Source organism: Parambassis ranga, chromosome 8 (assembly GCF_900634625.1).
Source record: "Parambassis ranga chromosome 8, fParRan2.1, whole genome shotgun sequence".
Taxonomy (NCBI): domain Eukaryota; kingdom Metazoa; phylum Chordata; class Actinopteri; family Ambassidae; genus Parambassis; species Parambassis ranga.
The window spans coordinates 5,193,475-5,214,212 of NC_041029.1; the positions used below are offsets into that span (position 1 = coordinate 5,193,475).

The window sequence follows — 20,738 nt, forward strand, 5'->3', positions numbered from 1 at the left end:
TGACTTCGGCCATCATGCACGTACCTCTCTGGTGCACGCAGAGCAGGAAGAGAGTGACAACCAGCCAATACTCCGCGCAGGGTCCACCCGGAGGATTGGCTGATGTTTTTAGTGTTTTATAGCTTCCACAGGTGATTTAATATTCTCGTTTTAATGCGAAACTGCCGAACTAATCGGTTGCTATCGGATTGTAAAGAGAAGTTACACTAATTTAACAAAAATCTCCTACCCTACCTTTAATGCATATTGAGACTGGAATGTTTTTTAAACTGTAAAACCAAATATCAACCTCCTGGTAGATAAGACGCTCAAGTATTTGACTTAATAGATAAAGTGTTAAAAAATGATTTGTTGACTCAAGCTTCTTCATTAGCCACTGCTAAGCTGGATGCAGATAGCCTCATGTGTTGCAGGCATGCATTGATCCATTTGATTGAGGTCAGTAGTCGATAATTAGCTCATAATTCAAATAGGTGGTGTGGAGTGGAGGCTGGAGTGACTGTTCTGCATGGTTTTTTATATAAAGTGTAGATTTTCTTGTAGCGTAGAGTTGGTAAAGTAATCTAGCTGCTTTCTCCATGAATACATTCAGCTGTGGTAGTTTCATTGGTGCAAACTGTGCTGTGGAGCTCCGTTTGTGTTATTCCCTGCAAACATAACTATCCAGTCTGCTGACTAAAGTAAAAAAAAAAACAGAAAGAAAAGAAAATGGGAAATGTGTTCTAAAGAGTGAGACAGAAAGATGGATAGAGTTGCTTCTTACGGTTTGTCCTGTTCAGGGCTTTTTGTGCCTCTCCACATCACACTCATAACACCAGCCTCAGCACAACACATGGGTAGGAACGTTTCCCATCTGGAGCAGCACACACAAACACACACACACACACTCTCTGCACCCTGGACCTGCAAAGGCTAATTGCCATGGCAACAGGCCATTGAAAAGGGGGTGAGGGTCAGTTGGCTCTTTTTAGATGGAAGGACTGGTGCTCTGACTGAGAGAAAGGGGCCAAATTGACTTTATTTAGCTGAATCCCTGCCATTGTGGGAAGGGCCACGCGACAGCCTGTTTTTAAGAATAAGACGAACACGTGTCGCAGTTCTTCATGGCCACAGCTCATGAAGGACACCTACACAGAGACAAACTGTACATTCTGACCGACAAAGATTTGTTAACCTTGGAAAAGACAGAAAAAGAGTAAAAGCATCTTTGTGTATTGCTACCTCACAGGGTATTTGGTCTTTTATGTACATCCCAAATGGAACGGTGAGAAGGCTAATCTAGCTCTCCTCATGGCCATGTAGACGCTGTGGTGATAAATTGCTATCATGACTCATTGATGCATCCTAAGCTTTTTTTTTCTTTGTGATCAAGGGTACAGGAAAATGCCAGCACTCCTTTTAACAGATGCAGAATAGCCTTTACTGACACTGACGGATGAAGCTCACTCTTAAGGTGACAGCGCCTCCTGGTCTGCCCACCGCCAACCACTCAGACATAAATGCTAACTTTTGCACTTTGTGTTGAAGTATGCTAAAATGCAAACACCCACACAGGAACATGCCACACCCTGGCCGTGGTTGCGGGTTGCGGTGAGTCGTTAGCGAGCACAGCGGGAGCGAACGTGTGTGATAAATGGCTGTGTGAATTATGAATGAGGGAAGATGATGGGGGAGCCGCTGCCTGCTAAGACCTGCTACTGCACTCAACATGCACAGATTGACTGTGTTCCTTTGCACCATACAGCACAAGTGTGTGTATGTTTGTGTGTATTTTGTCAAGTAATGTATTATTAGTGCATCCAATACACAAGAAAGAGGAGAAACGTGGAAGTATTTGTCAATTTGACCCAATAAGTCCCCTTTAAGGCTGAAAAATAGCTGAATGATGGGTCACAGCTGGTTGCTTTGCTCAGTTTGAAATTATCCAGGTGTTCCTGGTCACACACTGCACAGATAGCACCACACTGATCTGGAAACCTCACAGTGACATCATGGAGGGTTCATGGGTCTCTCTATATGTGCTGTTCAGATGGCTTCTCAATTAGTGCCACATACATGATTTGGTGTGCAAAGGCTTTTTGAATATTTCATGCATTCTGCTTTTATTTTGAAGGTCATATTGATTTATTTTTAAATTGCTGCTTACCTGCTGCGTGTGGACCTTACATCACTGGCATGTGTGGAAGTGGCACACAGATTTAACAAATTTAGCAACATTTCATCTCCTTCATCTGATGATGATGATGATGATGATGATGATGATGATGATGATGATGATGATGATGATGATGATGATGATGGTGGTGGTGGTGGTAACAGTTGCCCAATGAAGTGATTGGCTGAGAGAGATGTGGTTTAAATCTGGACTTTATTTCTGTCAGTCTTAGCCCTCCTCAGAGAGGAAGTATTTTGAAACCTTTGCCTCTCACACCCTTCCTGTGTCACACTAAAATACATTAACCCATTTACTTCACCTTCCTCTTGACCCCTTTTTTTTGTTTTGCTGCACCCCCCCTTACTTTTTGCTTCCTTTTCCTGTATATATTGCTGTGCTATATATTTGGCAACAACAGTGATTTGTCTCTATTGTTTGACAGTACTCCTTGTGTGTCTTTTGTTGTCATTTTTATGTTGCGTAACTCTATTTCAGTCCATTCATAGGACATCAACTATGACACTAACGCCACAGTGAAACTGTCTTTGGGTTGAGGAAATACATTTTTGAAGCAGTGCATAAATATCCTGTCATGCCCTGCTGTGTGTGGTTTTGGCTGCTGTAAATGAATTTGTCTTGCTGACAAAGCGACCCATGCTCGAAAGGCAAGAACAGAATGGTTTCCACCTGGAGAAGTGGCTTTAGATTGTGTGTTTTGATATCAATGAAGCAATCAGCCCTTCAGGAGTGCACAGCAGTCTCACAGAGACTCAGACTCTAATCAGGTCAGCTTTGTTTTTAATGTCAGCTGGATCGGTTTCTTTTTTGCTTTGTCTGCTCTTTGAAACTCAGATCCTGAATCCACAACATACACTCATTATTTGTTGTTCATGAACATTGTTGTTATATATAATATAGTATTTGGTGTCAGTGAATACAGATTGGTGAGTTTGCCTGTTTTTTTGGCGCTTACTTGCAGCGTACTTTCTCATCTGAGTACACAAATAAATCACTTTCGGCTGTTTTGCTTTTATTAGTTTTTGGAGTCTTGGAGACACAGAGAACTAAACCTGCCAAAAAAAGAGTATAAATATGATAGAAAGCACCTTTTAAAAAAATATACAGCAGCAGAGAGCTAAAGTAGAAATAAAAATAAAATAAAAATCCAATCATTAATAAATCATAAGAGAAAATATAAAACAACAGTGGGTTGTGTTAATAAAAACAACCTAAAGCACAAAGTTCTGTTGTCCAGGCATTGTGCTGTACAGCTGGTGTGCTTGCTCTCATGTGAACTGAGCTCCCAGCCTCCCTCCCTCGCCTCCGTCCCTCTAGCTGTCAGCCGCTCCTCACATCCACATACTTTATATCCCCAGGAATCCCCCATGCTGTCACTCCTAAAGGCCATTGCTGCTGATTTGTATGTGTGTGTGTGTGCTAAGTACCTGATATATTCCCAGCAGAGGTCATTCTCCATCCTTTTATCACTTTAAATGCGTCTCTCCCTCCCTGTCTGTCTGTCTGTTGTTGTTTTTTTTTTTAATCTGTGTCTCTGCCCTCCATCTTGTTGCCGTCTCATTTTGAAACAGTTCAGTTAGAGTGCTGTCTGTTTTTCAAACAGGCACTTTCATCAACAATGTAGCATTGCATGGATGTTTGTTTTAGGAGGTCGTGCAGAGATTCAATCTAACTGGCAATATTTTTTGGGGTTTTCAGGAGGATGCACGCAGGCCTTATGCATCCAACTTGTTTCTGTGTTAGAAACTCAGCTTGTATTTTGAATCCTCATTTACTCCTGCTGTATCACTTTGCCTCTGCTCCACATAAAGAGTCCACAGGGAGCTGCACAGTGCTCAGCAGAACATCCAGCACTTTTTCATCATCAACCCCCTCAGCGACGGTGCCGTTGCTCAAAATGTTGAGTTAGCAGAATTCAGAGGGACACAGAGACGGGGACAGTTGGTGCATGGCGGGGAGGTGGATGTCTGTCTCTGTGTGCTGTTTGCTTTGATCATTTACTGGTCACTGTTTAATCAATTGCTGTTTAATCAAAGCTGCGGGTCAATAGCATCCCTTGATGAGTTAGTGCATGTCATGGTATTGAATTGCAGTCAAAAAAAAAACTCCAGGCAATTAATTAGAAATGTGTTTTTTAATAACACAACAGATGAAAGGTGAAATTTATAATATCACATTACGTCTTTAAACAGTTCTTAATATTTATAACCTTCTTTATATCGCACATTTCAAAGCCTGAGCACTTTATAGGTTTTTTTAATAGTGTAGTACAGATTTATTGAGACATAAACCACATGATAAAGTCATTCTGCTGAACATTAGGAAGAGAAGAACGATTAAAAAAAAGTAGGTGTCAAAATGCTTCCTTATAAATTTTAGATGAGATCCCATGTAGATTTATTCCTTCTGTCTGTCTTCATTTTTGTCATATTGTTGCTGTTAAAGACTCTAAATGTGTCATTATAAACATGAATGTAAGTTTCTTATAGAAAAAAGAGTCGATCCATTTCTCCACCTGCGATGAGATACAGACACTAGCACCATATTGATGTCCTACACATTGGTTGAGGAATATGATCTGTGCTTGCTGCAGGCACCAGGCTTTTACCCCCCCCCCCCCCCCCCCCATCACTTGATGCCAGCCACAGGGAGGGGGAGTGAAGTGTGAGAAAGCAGAATCCCACCAAGAGGCTGGCATTCTGTGCCCCTCAGATGTCTGCTTCTCTTGTCCATGTTGCTCTCTAATGTTTGTTCCCTGGACATTAAAATTAGACTATACCAGACATGCAGCAGGCTGCATGAGAGGAATTCAGAGCATCTCTGTTTCCACAGTGTAACAAGCAATGTGGAGGAATAGAAGGCTTATCCCCCTGCAGCGTGCAGAGATCATCATTAACAGATCATTATACAAGTTAATTGTTGATGATGATTTCTATTCCTGGCACAAACACTGGTAACTCTGATACTGCTTCTTCCTCCTCTCTTTGGACTGACGACAGAGCAGAAAACTGTTTCAAGAAAAGCAGATGTAGTTGCATTAGAAGCTGCAGTGAAATCGCAGACTTCAGCTGCAAACTTCTACACTTTTGTATAGAAGAAGAGACTTCTCCATATAGATAATCCTGCTGTGTCAGAGGTCGGTGTCGGAGCGAAAGGGGAAGGAAGATAATGTTAGAAAAAGGACCTGGAAAGTGAGTCTGAGCTTTTGGAACGATGTCAGCCAGAGCAATTCTTTGCAGAGAGAAGTCCTCTGTGCCAGTGCAGTGATGAGGCAAACGGATATTGGTTTGGACACAAAAGAACATGGAGGATAGTTGGATTCAGGACAGAGAGAGAGAGAGAGTGCAAGGAAGACTGACAGGCAGTAAGCTACAGCGAGATTGATTAAACAAGAAGGAAAATACAGGCCACTGAGCAAAGGAAGGGGGGGTTGTTAAAGATTTTGGAGTGATGTCAACTGTATCTGTTGTTCTGCCAGCCGACCATGGCAGCCTGGGACTGTCAGGGATGGAAAGATCGGAGGCACGGAATACAAAAAGAGAGCACATGAGACAGACACAGCCAAGAGAGAGTTAAAGGGTTTGGAGAGATGTCAAGTGTTTCTATTGTTGTTTTCAGTGAGTCGTGGTTAAAAGAAAAAAGAAAAACCACCCACCAAATATGGAAATTTTTAGTTTTAGTGCTGCTCCTGTTTACGGCAGTGAGGCACAAAAAGACAGAAAGGATATTGACAAATTTTGTTGATTTCAACCAGCTTGTGCTGGTGCTCTGAGTGTGTAAGCAGAGAAGCACTCTGACGTAACTCGCAGTAAGATGTGTTTTTGTCCTATAAACCTGTGCTGCAAATGCTGAGAAAGCCCAGGTGGTGTGCAAAACCTGCTGCTACAAACTCAGTCTTATGTAATCAATACTGAGAGGTCACTGTGGGTTATCTGGGGTCTCCAAATGTTTGAGAAGAGCTTTGTTGGTTAAGCTGTGCTTCACTGAGTTTGACATGAATGTTAGTGGCCTGAGGTTAAGCGAGGGGAATTGTTGTGAAGTCTTGTGTATGCTCTGTCGTCTGCTACCTCAGTCTAATAGGTTTAAGATGCAAAGGGGTCCATGAGGATATTTGAATTCAAACATGGTGGTCATATTCTGTTTTTGTATGTAGTAAATAGACCAGTGTGTGAAACATCCTCTCATATATATTATTCAGAAGACAGTGTGTTTATTGGCAGAGCCAGCGCATGACACTGCCATTTGGGTTAAAGCGTCTCCGACAGAGGACGCGGTCTTTCTCTAATTTGACATTGTAAATAATTCCGCTCACCTTCTAACATGTACTTTTAGTGTTCTAAAAGAAACCTGGGCTCAGCAGAAGTGTTCAGCTGTGAAGAGAAAGGTCACCCCTCACCCCTCACCTGCCCCCCCAACCCCTGCGTGCCTCAGGAGACGAACACAAGCTCTCTGCTTCTTCTTCTACTGACAGAAATGACAGCTCCTCTGAGATTCCTTATGAAAAATGCATATGTGTCATTCATGTTCTCTGACTGAATGGGTTCACTCACTCACATTATTTGTTATTTGTTTTTTTGTGCAATATTTATTTTGAGGGAAGTTTTACCTTCAACAATAATCCATCCATACATATGTGCATGCATATACGACACACACACACACATATATATATATATATATATATATATATATATATATATATATATATATATATATATATATATATATATATATACACAACTATTGTTTGCTCAAAAAGGAGTGGGAAGAAGAAAACACTTACTAAATCCCACCCTTATTCCTAGTGTAAACCTTATGTAATCAGTGTACCTGCTGCACTGTAATTATAATACATTATATTTACTATTACACAATTTACCCAACTGTTCCAGTTCCCTCCCCCTCCTGTCCTCTCTGCACCACACTGCAGTAATGAAGTTCCCACTAAACAGTCTGTCATGCTGGACACTTGTTCCTCCTGCCCTCTTCCCTTCAGCAGGGACAGAATGTTCCAAATATCCCTGGACGGAGACACGCCGGCGAGGGAGAAGTATGGGAGGGGTTCATGCTGGCGGTGCCAAATGGCACAGAGAGCTACGCAGCCTAGCAGCACTAGTTCTGTGCCACCTGCTCCACTGCCCTCCTGTTCCGGTACCTGGCCCTGGAAAGCAAAGCTGTCATTATAAGAAGATTGGGCACATGATATGTTTATGTATGTGTGTGTGTGTGTGTGTGCTGATCCAAGCATTTCCTCCCCTCTTTGTTTCCCTCTGCTTTTAATAAACCTCGCTGGGACAGCATCATTGCTTTCTTCCACATGGGATACAGATAGAAGCTGAAAGAAAAGGTGTTGCTATGTGATACGTTTGTATTTTTTTGGTAATGATCCAGATGTTTTCATACAGATATTCTGAAAAACAGACACTTACAGACATAGTTCTGATCACACAAGGTCCAATCTGCCAAAGAAAATCAACATTTTATGTACAATTGTGGATTTTTTCTTTGGATCAGTGTAGAATACTCAGTTCTTAACGATGATTCATAGCATTCTGGGTCTGAAGACGAATTAAATTTCAGTTGGCAAGGCAGACTTTATTATCTGGGTTACTAGGTGACGAGTCATGGAAGCGTTCACTTATCCGCATTACCACTACTGGGTCACTAATGGAATCTGGGTGACTTTAGCACTCATTAGAATATATGGTGATGCACCTTCTGTACCAGTTCTTTTGTTTTGTGTAATGATTTGGCCTTCTTTTTGTGTGCCTTGTTACATGTAGGACAGTACAAGGGTATGTAACAGCCATGCTCATTGCTTTCCACTTATTTCTCTGTGCTCAGGGTCAGAGGATTGTTCCATGAAGAGTGTCTGGAATAACCACTGCAGTGTGTGTGTGTTGCATTTATTTATTTCTTTTCTTTTCTGAATGTTCGTCTGGCCCGCCCAGCCCTTGCGCCGTGCCGCTCTCAGCATCGTGCGGAGAGTGTTCAGGGACAGCCATTGTCCCATAAGAGCATGGATGTTCTATGAAGAGAGGTGAGAGGAAGGGAGGCGTACGGGGCGAGGGTGTTGTTTGTTTGGCAAAGTGTTTTCTCATTTCACTCTCCTCTGTCCTGAACAAAGAGGTTTGGAGAGGGAGATAATGTGACGGGGCTCTCGCGGGGAAAGGTTATCTACTGTTCGCTGTCAGCTGATAGCACAAGACAGGACACTCCACGTCCCGTAACACCCAGAGGCCGCCTCTAATGATGGTGTTCAATTAGCCCAAGGTCATGGAAGATGAAGCGGGCCATCACATGCAAATACCTACCCATCACAAAGATGTGGGACGAGTGATGCATTGACAGATACTCACGTACTTACCAGAAGCGAGCGAAGAGAGACATGAGTTGCGTGAAGTTTCCTGACCTTTGTCTCTGCCACGCAGACCCTGTTAAAGTGGGAGCCAGCTGCCGGCCGGGCCCGTTTATCAGTTTCGCAATCTACTGTGGGGCAAAGCTGTAATTTCAGCTGCCACACAGGCAGATTGTAAAAGATGACGGCTTGTCCTCAAATTGGAAACGACAAAAATGAAACTTATGTAACAGCTCATACAAAACAGTCACAGACAACATGCTTGTGCTACATTGCTGCGGCCTATTTATCTTCCTCGCCTCTGGCTGTCGTGGCTCTTGACATGTGAAATGATTCTCCCGCAGCAAGCTGTCTGACAACAAGATGGAATCAATCAAACACATCGTACAAAGGCCTTAACCTGCGGAGAAGATGGCTATGGATTGTTGGCTTTAATAATTGACCCATTCATTATGTTATTGGCTTGTCTGTCTGTCATTCTGTAGGTCTCTCCTGTTCTTTTGAATGTGATATCTTGGCCAAAGCGACAAAGATGAGGCTAGGAAGATTCAACGAGTACTATATAGATTTCAGGATGAGGTCTGGAGTTGGGGACATTTCTATAAATATTTATTTTAACTCCAGGACGAACTGATTGAAGTTCAGTATGACCGTAAGTTGAATATTTTTATGTAAAGATGTGGGTTTAAAGGCTTACCAAAAAGGGGCAGTTATGCACATGGATACAGCTGATCTCTTGTCAGCTTCCTTATCAATCCGCTTGTCAATGTTAAGTCGCCATTTTGACCCATTTGTTTCCTTATTGTGTTCATTCCTACCATTTTGTTTTAAATACTAGTCTTCATCAAGCGCCTGCTGTGCCATTATTCTTTGCTCCTTCTTCACCTTTAATGCGTTGGTACGCACATTATCAAGCTTGAAATGCTTCATTATCATTAATAAGCTGTTACAGTATTGGAACAGTGGCTGAACGCTTCAGTGATTTCTGTTAAGATGGATTTGGCTTGGTCCCCGCCTTGCACTGTTTTATTATTAGTCAGCAGGCCCCGCTGCTTTTGCAGCAGTATTTTTGCATTAATCGTGACTCTCTGTGCATTAATAAGTAAAAAACTGTGAGTCACTTTCCTTAGTATTTCTGTGTGTTTTCAGTTGAAATCTGACAGAAAATATGCATCATTTCACATCTTTTCACAATCCTTACAAGATGTCTTTACTTGTACTTATGCTTATGTAAGTTATCGGATCACTGTGTGTCACAGGAAGTCCGTTTTACAGGAGAAACTGAGAAGGAGAAGAAAAATAACCCTGTTGACCTGGCAGAAGCAGAAGTCGGTGTGTGTCATAGTGGGAGGCTGGAAAGGATTTGATTAGCAAACTAATAAAATCAGTTAACGTTGTGTGTGTGTGTTGTGTGTCTTTGTCTCTGGCTCTGTCACACACTCGCACATTCTCATTTTCAGAGGCAGTCGAAAGGTCTCCTCAGTTTCCAGCCGCCTCTTCTCCGTCCGCTGTGCCATTCTGCATCACTGGTGCGCAGAATTGGTTTGTTGTTTCGGCTGTTTACCGCCTTCATTTCCTCATCGCTGAATCTCATCCACCTGGCTATCGACCCAGCTACAGTGAAGCTGTCCATCTCCACCTCCGCTCGCTTTGTGCATATATGCGTTTGACTGGGTGTGTAGGTGGTTAAAGGGGGTGTTTACATCTGTCTCTTTGTGTGCATGTTGCTCACAGATTTTTGTGTGTGTGTGTGCTTTTGTAAGTGTGTATGAGACTGTGTTAGCCTCGTGTCAGGTGGCGTGGTCTGTGTCAGAGAGTGGAGCCCCAGGGTGGCTCAGCAGAGGCAGTGGCAGGCCTGTCTGAAGTACTTAGTGCAGACAATGCTCAGAGCCCGAGGCTGCAGCCTCACTGACAGTTGAATTATGTGGCACACAGTCGCACTTACCTGTGCTGCTGACAAATGTGCACAGATAACTGTTGCTGTGGTTGTGGCTTGTCACAACACAGTGATGCAGACAGACGTGGGGGGGGGGGGGGGGGGGGGGGTCATGAAGAGGAGTTTAGTCACACCTGCTTGGTCTCAATGAGGTGGTCTAAATCCTAGATTTATGGCTTCTGAACACTGAAAGTCTTTGTGTGTATGTATGACTACAATAAGGGCAACAACAAACTCAAAAGGGATGTGAGCCTTATGTCTATAATTACTCTCATTAGCTTTCATGTTGATATGTTGATGTTTGGTTTGTTTTAGACTTTATAGTTGGTTAACTATAACTTAAGTCATGTAGCATCAATGCGGTGTCACTTTACTTTAAAGTTAGTAATTTGCAAACAAGCTAAACAGTTTATTGACCAGATCAACCACTTATTTTTTCAGCAATAACATTTAGAAGATTGAGATTAGTTCCGGCGCTGCCACCTTCAAAGGATACACTCTATGGAGGTTTCTCCTTTGTAGACTATGAAGGACAAACCTTTACCTTCGTCTGTTCCCATCAGGGGTTGCTATAGCGAATCATCTTTACCTCCTCCTTGGCCCTTTCTCTTGCCTGGCAGCTGTTTTTCCAACATCCTTCTACCAATATTGCCACTATCCCCTGCCTGTCTGACCGTTCCTGATCTGGTCCATCCTTATAACACCTAAAAAGAACCTCAACATCTTCATTTCTGCTACCTCCAGCTCTGCCTCTTGTCCCTAAACCACACAGCTAGTCTCACTACAACCTTCCTTTGATTCTTGCTGACGCTCTTGTCACACAGACACTTTTCTCCACCCACTCCAACCTGCTTGCACTTGCCCCTTCACCTCTTTTTCACACTCCCCTTCGCACTGGACTGTAGACAAGAAGCACTTAAACCCCTACACCTTGTTGACCTCAGCCCCCTCTAACCTCCCTTTCGTTCACACTATAGATCACGTCATCCGCAAGCATCAATGTCCACAGAGATTCCTGTCCGACCTCATCTGTCAACCTGTCAATCACCACAGCAAACATGAAGGGACTTAAAGTTGATCCTTGATGTAGCATTTTAGCATTTAGTTTGGAAGACTTCCTGTCTGTCTCAGCTTGCAGTTAATAGTAACATTTAAATGTTTACTCTATGGCTGTTGTTAAATGAATCGTATTGAATCCTGGGATATGATTGGAACCACTTAATGCACCCTTTGCTACCAGGGAAATAAAGAGCACATTTGTTGGCTGCATTTGAAGGAGCCTGTAAGATGGGATGACGTTGTCACACCACAGTTGGTCTACAGATTTTCCCTTGGAAGGATCCAAGCCCTGAATTGAAACACAGCTTTTTATTATGAGAAGCAGGATGCTGTTTGGATTTCACTTTATGTCCACTCCAGTTGTTAAAGGTTTTCTCATTTTAGGACCAACATTATCTTGCCTTGTTTTTGTTGCCGCCTGTGACCTGCTCGGAACAGATGGATGAATTTTGGGGAAAAATGATACACACACGCACGCACGTCTTGTAGGAGTGATGGAAATGCCAACATGTTGATAGAAGTGGGAGGACGCAGGTGTTCAAATATTTGGCCGGCGCCTGTTGTGTCTGAAACTGTTTCATGGTCATTGGGTAGACGTACAGGAGCCTGTCGCAACGATGCACATGCACCTGTATTACCCGTGTGTTTAAGGCTGATTTTTTTGATTAATGAATCTCGGATGGATGATTAAGAGGAAATCTGCACTTACATGTTTATAAACATGTGCATTGCCACAGTGATAAGCATGTATGCCCTTGGCTTTTCCAAGTGAGAGGGATTGATATTCAGAGCTTCTCTCTTTAAAGTGTGCTTATATAATTCACTGAGGGAATTCATCCTGGGTACTGAACCTCTGCTGAATCCTAAAACAACCTCTAGTACCTTCATCCACACAGGGATGACTAAACCCAACTGAGACTTACCTGAGTTGCATGCATGAGAATAAGAATTGATCTTTCATTGTCATCCTGCCTCTTTTCTCGATTCCTCTTTCTCTCTCTCTCACCAGGCCTAAGGACGTACCTGATCTCTGGCAGGAAGGTGGAGCCTCACTCCCACTGTAACTGCTCCCAAATGGGAGATCCAGATCCACGGAGTCCCACATCCATAGCACACACGCCTGATGGAGCGCCTTCGACTGGCATGGTTCCTGCAGAGAAAGCCAAGGTGGGTGAACACCATATCTAACGAAAAAAATCAACCATGCTGCTGAAGAAGTACATTTATTTCTAGCAGGATTTATCATTGTGCATCTACTGCACATTGCCCGAGGACGAACACTGAGCTGTGTGTGCTTTTGAGAATGTGGGTGTATCAGAGGCTTTTTTTTGCATGCATGCAGGTATCTGTTGTCTTGATTTTGAACACATTCACTTTACACAGATGTGCTATAGGACACAATCATCAAATGATTACATTTGTATCTGTAAGGTCAAAGGTCACAAACACATTTCAAGTCCTTAAACATCTTCACCACATACAGTATATGAGACCGATTGATTGAAGGAGGTGACAAAGGAGACAATACAGAAAGCTTAAATATTAATGTTGACGTGAGTCAAGGTCTAACAGGAAATGATGAAGAGGGCAGACGACAGCTGATCGATCACCTGTCACCTGTCAATCAGCTTGTCAATGTTGTCCTTCAGTTATGACGGTGTTTCGCTGGAGGTGGGGTGTGCTCTATTGTATTAAAATTCTCTTTCATTGGTTCTTGGTTGTACCTTACTGTTAGTTATTATGATATTTTCTGGGATTGTATTTTAATGAAATGTTGAAAACGAGGATTTTTAGGTAATGCATTGTTCCTTTATCCTCTAATTACCCTTCACCTTGGTGCCATATATTCACGCTGATTAATCCTTCTTTCTGCGCACATGCACCCCACGAACCCTGCACAGATCTCAGCTCTCTGCCAGGACAGGTGGAGGGGGAGATGTACTAGCTGGGGCTGTAAAAAAAGAGAGCGAGACACAGGAGGATGATGGGAGGCAGGAAGAATCAGTGGGGGGTCCTTGGTATGGTAATGAGCTAACTCAAGCAGGGAGGAAGCCCTTCTGAAGTATTTCCTCCTCTACCATGCCTTTGCTGCTGCTGCTGCTCATGTTAACGTTATATTCTCAGTAAAGTAAATCATATTAAGCTAGAAAGATGTTGAAAGATAATGTAGGATTTGTCACAGCTTTGTACCTAAAGGTGATGTTTTATCTCTGCCTCCGCCTTCACATCACTGTTGTTATTTCATCATTCCCAATCTCTGCCATCTTTTTATGTTTTCTCCGCTCTCATATGCACCTCCTTGATGTCTATCTCTCTGTGTGTTAATTCTCTCTCTTCTTTTCCCTCCTTTCATATGCTGCATTTTTACCTCCACACTGTGCGCCTCCCATCTCCAGTCCCCCTGTCTCTCCTGCAGTGTGGCCCTGATCGCAGGGGAGGATCAAATTCTGGAGGAAGGGATGGTGCACAATGGCTGCCATGACGACCACAAGACCAACAACAGCAAGGTTTGCCTGTTGTTGTGACCTGAATTGAGAGATATTAATCTGTCTGTCTAAAATGGTCTGACATTCATGTTTGAAAACAGCTAATGTGTTCATCCAGTGTAGTACATTTAATATCCATGTAGTTGTGTCAAATAATGGGACATCGTGACCTATTTCTGGTTACTTTCACTCAGGCCCAGTCTCAAAAATAGTCCAAAGAAATAGAACTTTGTGAGTCCCAGATAAACTGTGCCACAGTCACATTCATTTAAATGCTCTTGAATTTCCTATTTAAGCATTGCTGCCCTATTTCCAAGGCCTATTTCCCCTCTCTTCACCTTAGGACTCAAATCTGAAGTGTTCCCCAGTGGTTTCTGCAGGGCGCAGCCCAAAGGCTCTGAACGGCTTGCTCAGTCCTCGACTAGAAACCTTGACCAACAGCCAGACGTCACTGTGTGAAATGCTGCAAGAGAAGGAGAAGAAGACGTGGAGTGGAGGAGCCATGGGCATGGACCACTCGGCCCTCATCCCTCTGCGATCCAAGAACTTTAGAGAGAGGAGTGATGCTCACTTTGTTGATGTTATCAAGGAGGACAGGTGATCATCGGATCTGACGTCGGTCCCTTGTAACATTTTTAATCCTAAGAGTATTTTTCTGTCTTTCCCTGTCAGTCTTATGAAGGACTATTTCTACAAACCTCCCATAAACAAACTGAGCCTCACCTTCCTGGAGAGGAGCCTGGAGTCTACTTACAGGATAAGCTACGAGGAGGAGGTGTGTGTGTGTTTGTGTGTGTGTGAGCGAGCTGTGATTCAGTGTGATGTAATGGTGCTCAAATGCCTGCTTTTGTAATGAGCATTTACATGTGTTCGTATATTTCCTAGTTAATGTATATTGAGAGTTTATAGTTTGGATATTGTCCTGCCTCTTATCACTTCACGATTCCAGCCATCCCCATCCTGTTGTAGCTTGTACATACATGATTTTATTTGTTTTTTTTTTTAGCCTTTATGCTTCCCTGTTTGTCGAAGTCTTGTCTGGGAAGTCTGTTAACACTGCGTTAGGACCAGACTGGGCAAGACTGCGGCAAAGTCAAATCACTGCAGGACCTTACAAACCATGTTATATTAGGTTGTGAGGCCCTCTGCTGGTCAAAACTCAGAAGTGCAGTATACATTTCTACATTTGCTCATGTCTTAGGAAGGCAATATTAAGATTCTGTGTTTTTGTCCTCTTGTTTCTCTCCCAGGTGGAGACCCAAGCACCCATGCAGACATTTGCCAGTCCAATCTTCAGTTCTTTTCTGGACATGCTGCTGTGCTGTTCAGTATTTCTGGCTCTCTTGCTGGCCTGTTTTCTCCAGCCACTTGTCACGCAGCAGAATCCGTCCTCTCCTGTCCTCATCCTGACAGCTGTGGCCGCGACGCTCGAGGTTCTGGGTCTGCTGTTTGCCATTCGGTGAGATTCTGTAGACAAAGTCAGTCGGTAAAATCAGAAAAAGCGTCTGGAGGACAAACTAATTTCAAGATAAAGGTCTAATCAATTCCTTATTTTTTCGTAGAGGTGAAAGTGACGGCTCTACTAAAAAAAAAACAGAATGCAATCACAAGGCACACAGCTCTATTAAAAATTAGGAGTGCAATGCAAGGAATGAGGAAGACAAGGGCGGGGAGGAGAATGGAGGATTTTCACCAGCCCTGCAGCCTTGACTCTTTGTTGGGAGTTTCCCTTCGACTGTTTAAATTTTAGACCCCTGAGGACCTGAAGAGGTTTTTTGCTATCTTCTATAAAGTTGTAATTTTGTGTTTAAAGGCACAATTTATGTGTCAGGACTATTAGTATATATGATAAACACCAGCTGATGGGCTTGTGTTTTCTGCATAGGTGGGTCACTTGCCTCTAACGATACTCAAAATGTATTGTGATAGGAAAAAAAAAAGAGACAGAAGCTGAAATGGACAGATGGTCAACATCTGTCTTAGTCATCTGTATCAGTCAAAGCTTCTTGTTTTTCCCCTCTCCAGCATGGCTTTCTATCTGGATGGCGTACTGAACTGCACCCGGCTGTTGATGAGAGCTGTCTCAGGCTGGATAGCGCGTCACTTCATCGGAGCCGTCCTGGTGTCTCTGCCAGCCGTGGCCGTCTTCTCCCATTTAACCTGTGACATGCATCTTTCCATTCAGGTGCACCTAAATGTTGAACACAAAAAAATATGTGTAAAACTGTAATAATTGATGTTTCTTTGGACTAATATTGGATTTGTGCTCCATGTGTCCCCCAGTTTACCACATTCATCTGTTGTGCTGTCATCATCGCCATCATTCAGTATTGTAACTTCTGCCAGCTCAGCTATTGGATGCGCTCAACTCTAGCGACGCTGGTGGGAGTGGCACTGCTCGCCTTTCTCTTGAGCTCTCCCTGCAGGTATGTTATGACGTTTTTTGGATTCTCACTTTGTGATCAGATTTAGTTGTTCATGTGTGTTGACAGTTATTGTGATTATACCGCGCTGTAATAGTGTTGCTTCCGTTTCATGTCTTCCAGGGTTGCTAAGGGCCTGTTTTTCTGGTAAGTATGTTATTGTTAGTGTTTGTCTTATTTCTATTTAACAGGACCACTGGCAAAATAACAAAAAATAATTTCATAAAAATCCTGATAGGTGTTGGAAGTTGAAACTGGATTTATTCCCCCATCATCTCGATGTGTTTTTGGGTGTCATTCTCTCTCACACAACCAGGTCTGAAGCCCAGAACAACAACAACAGCAGCAGCAACAGCTCTGTCATCACATCTGACAACCCAGCAGACCCTGACTTACAGCCTCACCCACAGGACATTCTGGCTCCTGAGGCCTGCGTTGCCTTTTTCCTGCTCCTTCTCCTTGTCTGGTTCCTTAACCGTGAATTTGAGGTCAGCTACCGGCTGCATTACCATGGCAACGTGGAAGCTGATCAACACCGCATCAAGATTCAGAACATGAGGGACCAGGCCGACTGGCTGCTTCGCAATATCATTCCCATACATGTGGCTGAGCAGCTTAAGGTTACCCAGAGCTATTCCAAGAACCACGACAATGTGGGTGTAATATTTGCCAGTATCGTTAACTTCAGTGAGTTTTATGAGGAAAGCTACGAGGGAGGCAAGGAGTGCTATCGTGTCCTCAACGAGCTAATAGGCGACTTTGATGAGCTCCTACGGAAGCCTGCCTTCTCAAATATTGAAAAGATCAAGACCATCGGTGCCACCTACATGGCAGCAGCAGGGCTAAATGCTCAGCAGTGTGCAGACGCTGCACATCCTCACGCCCACCTCCGTGCTCTTTTCGAATTCGCCCTGGAAATGATGCATGTGGTGGATGACTTCAACAAGAACATGCTCGGCTTTGGCTTCAAGCTTCGCATCGGTTTCAATCACGGGCCTCTAACAGCGGGGGTGATCGGCACCACCAAGCTTCTCTACGATATCTGGGGCGACACAGTCAACATTGCCAGTCGCATGGATACAACCGGCGTGGAGTGTCGCGTCCAGGTCAGCGAGGAGAGCTACTGTGTGCTCAGTGGGATGGAATATGAGTTTGATTATCGAGGCACGGTTAATGTTAAAGGCAAAGGTCAGATGAAGACCTTCCTTTATCCTAAATGCAGTGACAGTGGCCCTGTGCCTCAGTACCAGCTCTCAGTCTCACCAGAGATCCGAGCACAGGTGGATGGCAGCATAGGGCGCTCACCCACTGATGAAATTGCCAGCATGGTTCCCACAACCAGCATGACTGCAAGCAGCACCAACACTATGGTACCTAGTGCCAGCGCTGGCTGTGCTGCAACAACTGGGCTCAGCCGCTTGAAAGAGGCGGACGGCCATGAAAGACGTCCTGCCAGAGACGCCTCCACGGCCAGGAGGTCTTTGTCTCACAGTGGCCTGACATCTATACCTGCAACCAATCCTGAAGGAGCGTCTCCTTCTCCCCCTAACCAACAGTTCATCATCCCGTCCTCAGCCCAGCAAGATGCACACCGGAATTCAACAAGGTCCACGACAGACACCAAGAAGGACAAAAGTGAGGATAATTATGACGGCGGAGTCGGAGAGTTAACCAGACTTTAAGAATTTACTACAATGGCTCTTTTCTCATCAACCCTTTAAGCTCTTGTGTCTGCTAGGTGGCATGTGTAGAATGGAAGTACACTTGCTTCCATTCCAGGGAAAGACAGAGGATGTGTGAGGATCTGGCAGAAGGCAGGTTGTTTTTAGTGTAAATATGATGGCCAAGAGGGCCTCACTTAGAAAATGGGAATACGTGATGGCTGACTCTTGCCTGCTACAGATCCTATTGTCTGTCATTAACTTAATCTTTACACCTTTAATCTTGATTATTTCTTTCATATATCTTTTAAGTGCCTTTAGAATAGAATAATATGTAGACTAAGCCTTTTTGGGTAAAGAAATAACAACATAAAGGGAAAACTGTAAATTAGAAAACAAAAACTTTTTGGGAAAATAAAAAGCTTTGCTTTTGTTACCAGTTTACTTTTTCAAGTTATGTTTTGCTATGATATTTTTGCCTTTTATCAAACAGGAAAGCAACAATGTGAGAATCATCTCAATAAGCATCAAGCAAAAGGGAAATCTGCACTAAAGTACTGCAGAGCCTGTGTCTGTGTTGTTCTTGATATAACGGAGAACTCTTTATAAAAAGGCACAGCAGGGACTAATCAATACAGGCTAAGGGCAGGCAAGACTGAGCTGCGTCTTATTTATTTGCATGCTTGCAGTATGTGTGTTTGTGTGTGTTTACAGTGAGATTGTGTGTAATGAGGTGCCTACGAGTTGCTGAGTCAAACAGAAGGAACAGTGTTGGACACACACACAAAAAAAAATGTTTGCTGATGTGGCAGCTTTTTTTTCTGTGGCCTTGGTTTAGACAGGATGCTACATTTAATTAGCATGCTCGCAGCATCATAGGATAACTGCTACTCGTGTTGTGCCCTATGTGATCCAGAGCTGTGTTTAGTGTTAACGAGTGCTTCACCGGACCTTTAAAAGCCTGCGATACCTGTGTAGAGTGTCTCGAGCCATGACTTTAGATTGATTAGAGAAAATGTAGGTTTGCTGTGTCTTAGTACTGTTAAGACACGGTAAATCCAAGAATGGAATGTCACAAATAATATGTTTAAATTGTGTTTATTGTCACACAAAACTTGAACTAATATTAGATATTGTGTATATTTTCTGTCTCTGTTAGCAAAATGGATTGTGTGCCCACAGGTGAAAAAACAATTTGTGTAGTTTCAAATTTTCAGAACCTCACTGCACGAGCATCACTGTATACTGCGTTATTGTCAACATCAAGAACCAGTTGGCCTTTGTTTTATGTGCTGCAGTGAACATGAGCCTAATCATTATTTTTTTCTAAATGCTTGTGCCTTTTAACTTATTGTTTCAGTCACTTAAAGGGACAGTGTGTGCCAAAATTAAACATTTATGTTTTTTTTCTTTTGGCCTATGGTGTTGTTTACTGATTTAGATTGTTTTATTCGGTTACAGATGTCAGCTGTAGAGATTGCTGCATGTTTTTCTGGAGCCTTTAAGCACATTCTTGTACCGTCGGATCACTACATAAGTGTCTCCAAAACATTCTAGATGAATAAACAGGACTTCGGGTAAAACATGGGTATTTGATTTTGGCGTGAACTGTCCCTTTAAGTTGCAACGAGAATGTTCATATTTGTTCTAAAATTACGTTTCGTTTTGTTAAAAGGTTTCATGAGATTTGAGCAGTGCCTTTTCTTCATGTATATTATTAAATGTAAACATTACCAAGCATGGGCATGAATTGGATTTACCTAACTTGATATTTGTGTTATTATCACATGGATTTGAGTTGAGTTTTATATATTATAACAACAATTGTTTTTGCTTATGAGCACACAATCCTTGTACCAGCCTAAAATGTGGACTATTACACTTCAATAAAGGGATTCTAATAATAATCATTGTTAAGTGCTTGATATAGAAGTTGTGGTTCTTGAGTGTCAGGTAACGTTTCTAAGCAACATTTTTTTCCTTACTAATTTTTGATAATCTCTTTTGGATAATGAACTTTTGTCACGTTGCTTTACTGCAAACATGATCTGTTGATTTTCGGGTTGGATTTACAGAGTTGTAAGTGACGTTCTGAACCAGCAGAATGGCACCCTGGGAAAACTTTGATGCCAAAGAGTGTCATTGCTATCTCTTAGATTTTCCCGTACACGTTTAATTTGCAGACCGTGTTGTGTAAGCTCATTTATATGCTCACTGTTGCACAAGGCACTTACTTTTTCTGTACAGTAGGCTTTTATATTGTATAGTATCTAAGCATTTTCTATTATTTATATAAGCGCATGTGCTGGAGTATTGATTAGTCTAAAGAAATTGCTACTTTTAAGAATGTTGGAGGTAATACTTGTGTGTTGTGTTTGCCTGCATGTGTGTAAAGCTGTATGAATGTTTGTAAAACGGTGCGGTTGTGTGTGGAAGAGATGCGCTAAATGGCAGGAATGTTACGTGAAGATTTATCACTGCAAAAACGCAAACGTCCTCACACAGTACAGCTTCAATCAACGGATGTTTTCTTTTCTATTAATTTAAAATTAAGCTAAATAAACTTGGGGAGACATTATAACATCTCTGCTGGTAGAAAGTAGTCTAGAGGAGTAGCCTGCTGCCTCTGCTGGAAACTTTTT

At 42.8% G+C, this 20,738-nt stretch overlaps 1 protein-coding gene across 1 annotated transcript in view; it reads left to right on the plus strand.

The window, feature by feature from the left end:
- Positions 1–20,701, plus strand: part of LOC114440138 (adenylate cyclase 9) — a 30,527-nt gene extending 9,826 nt beyond the window's left edge. Inside the window, exons 2-10 of the mRNA XM_028412431.1 lie at positions 12,536–12,693; positions 13,923–14,033; positions 14,356–14,609; positions 14,685–14,787; positions 15,263–15,471; positions 16,038–16,197; positions 16,296–16,438; positions 16,559–16,582; positions 16,752–20,701. Coding sequence (XP_028268232.1) covers positions 12,536–12,693; positions 13,923–14,033; positions 14,356–14,609; positions 14,685–14,787; positions 15,263–15,471; positions 16,038–16,197; positions 16,296–16,438; positions 16,559–16,582; positions 16,752–18,117 — 2,528 coding nt within the window. The 3' untranslated portion in view covers positions 18,118–20,701. The remainder of the gene's footprint in view (positions 1–12,535; positions 12,694–13,922; positions 14,034–14,355; positions 14,610–14,684; positions 14,788–15,262; positions 15,472–16,037; positions 16,198–16,295; positions 16,439–16,558; positions 16,583–16,751) is intronic.
- Positions 20,702–20,738: the final 37 nt, after the last annotated feature.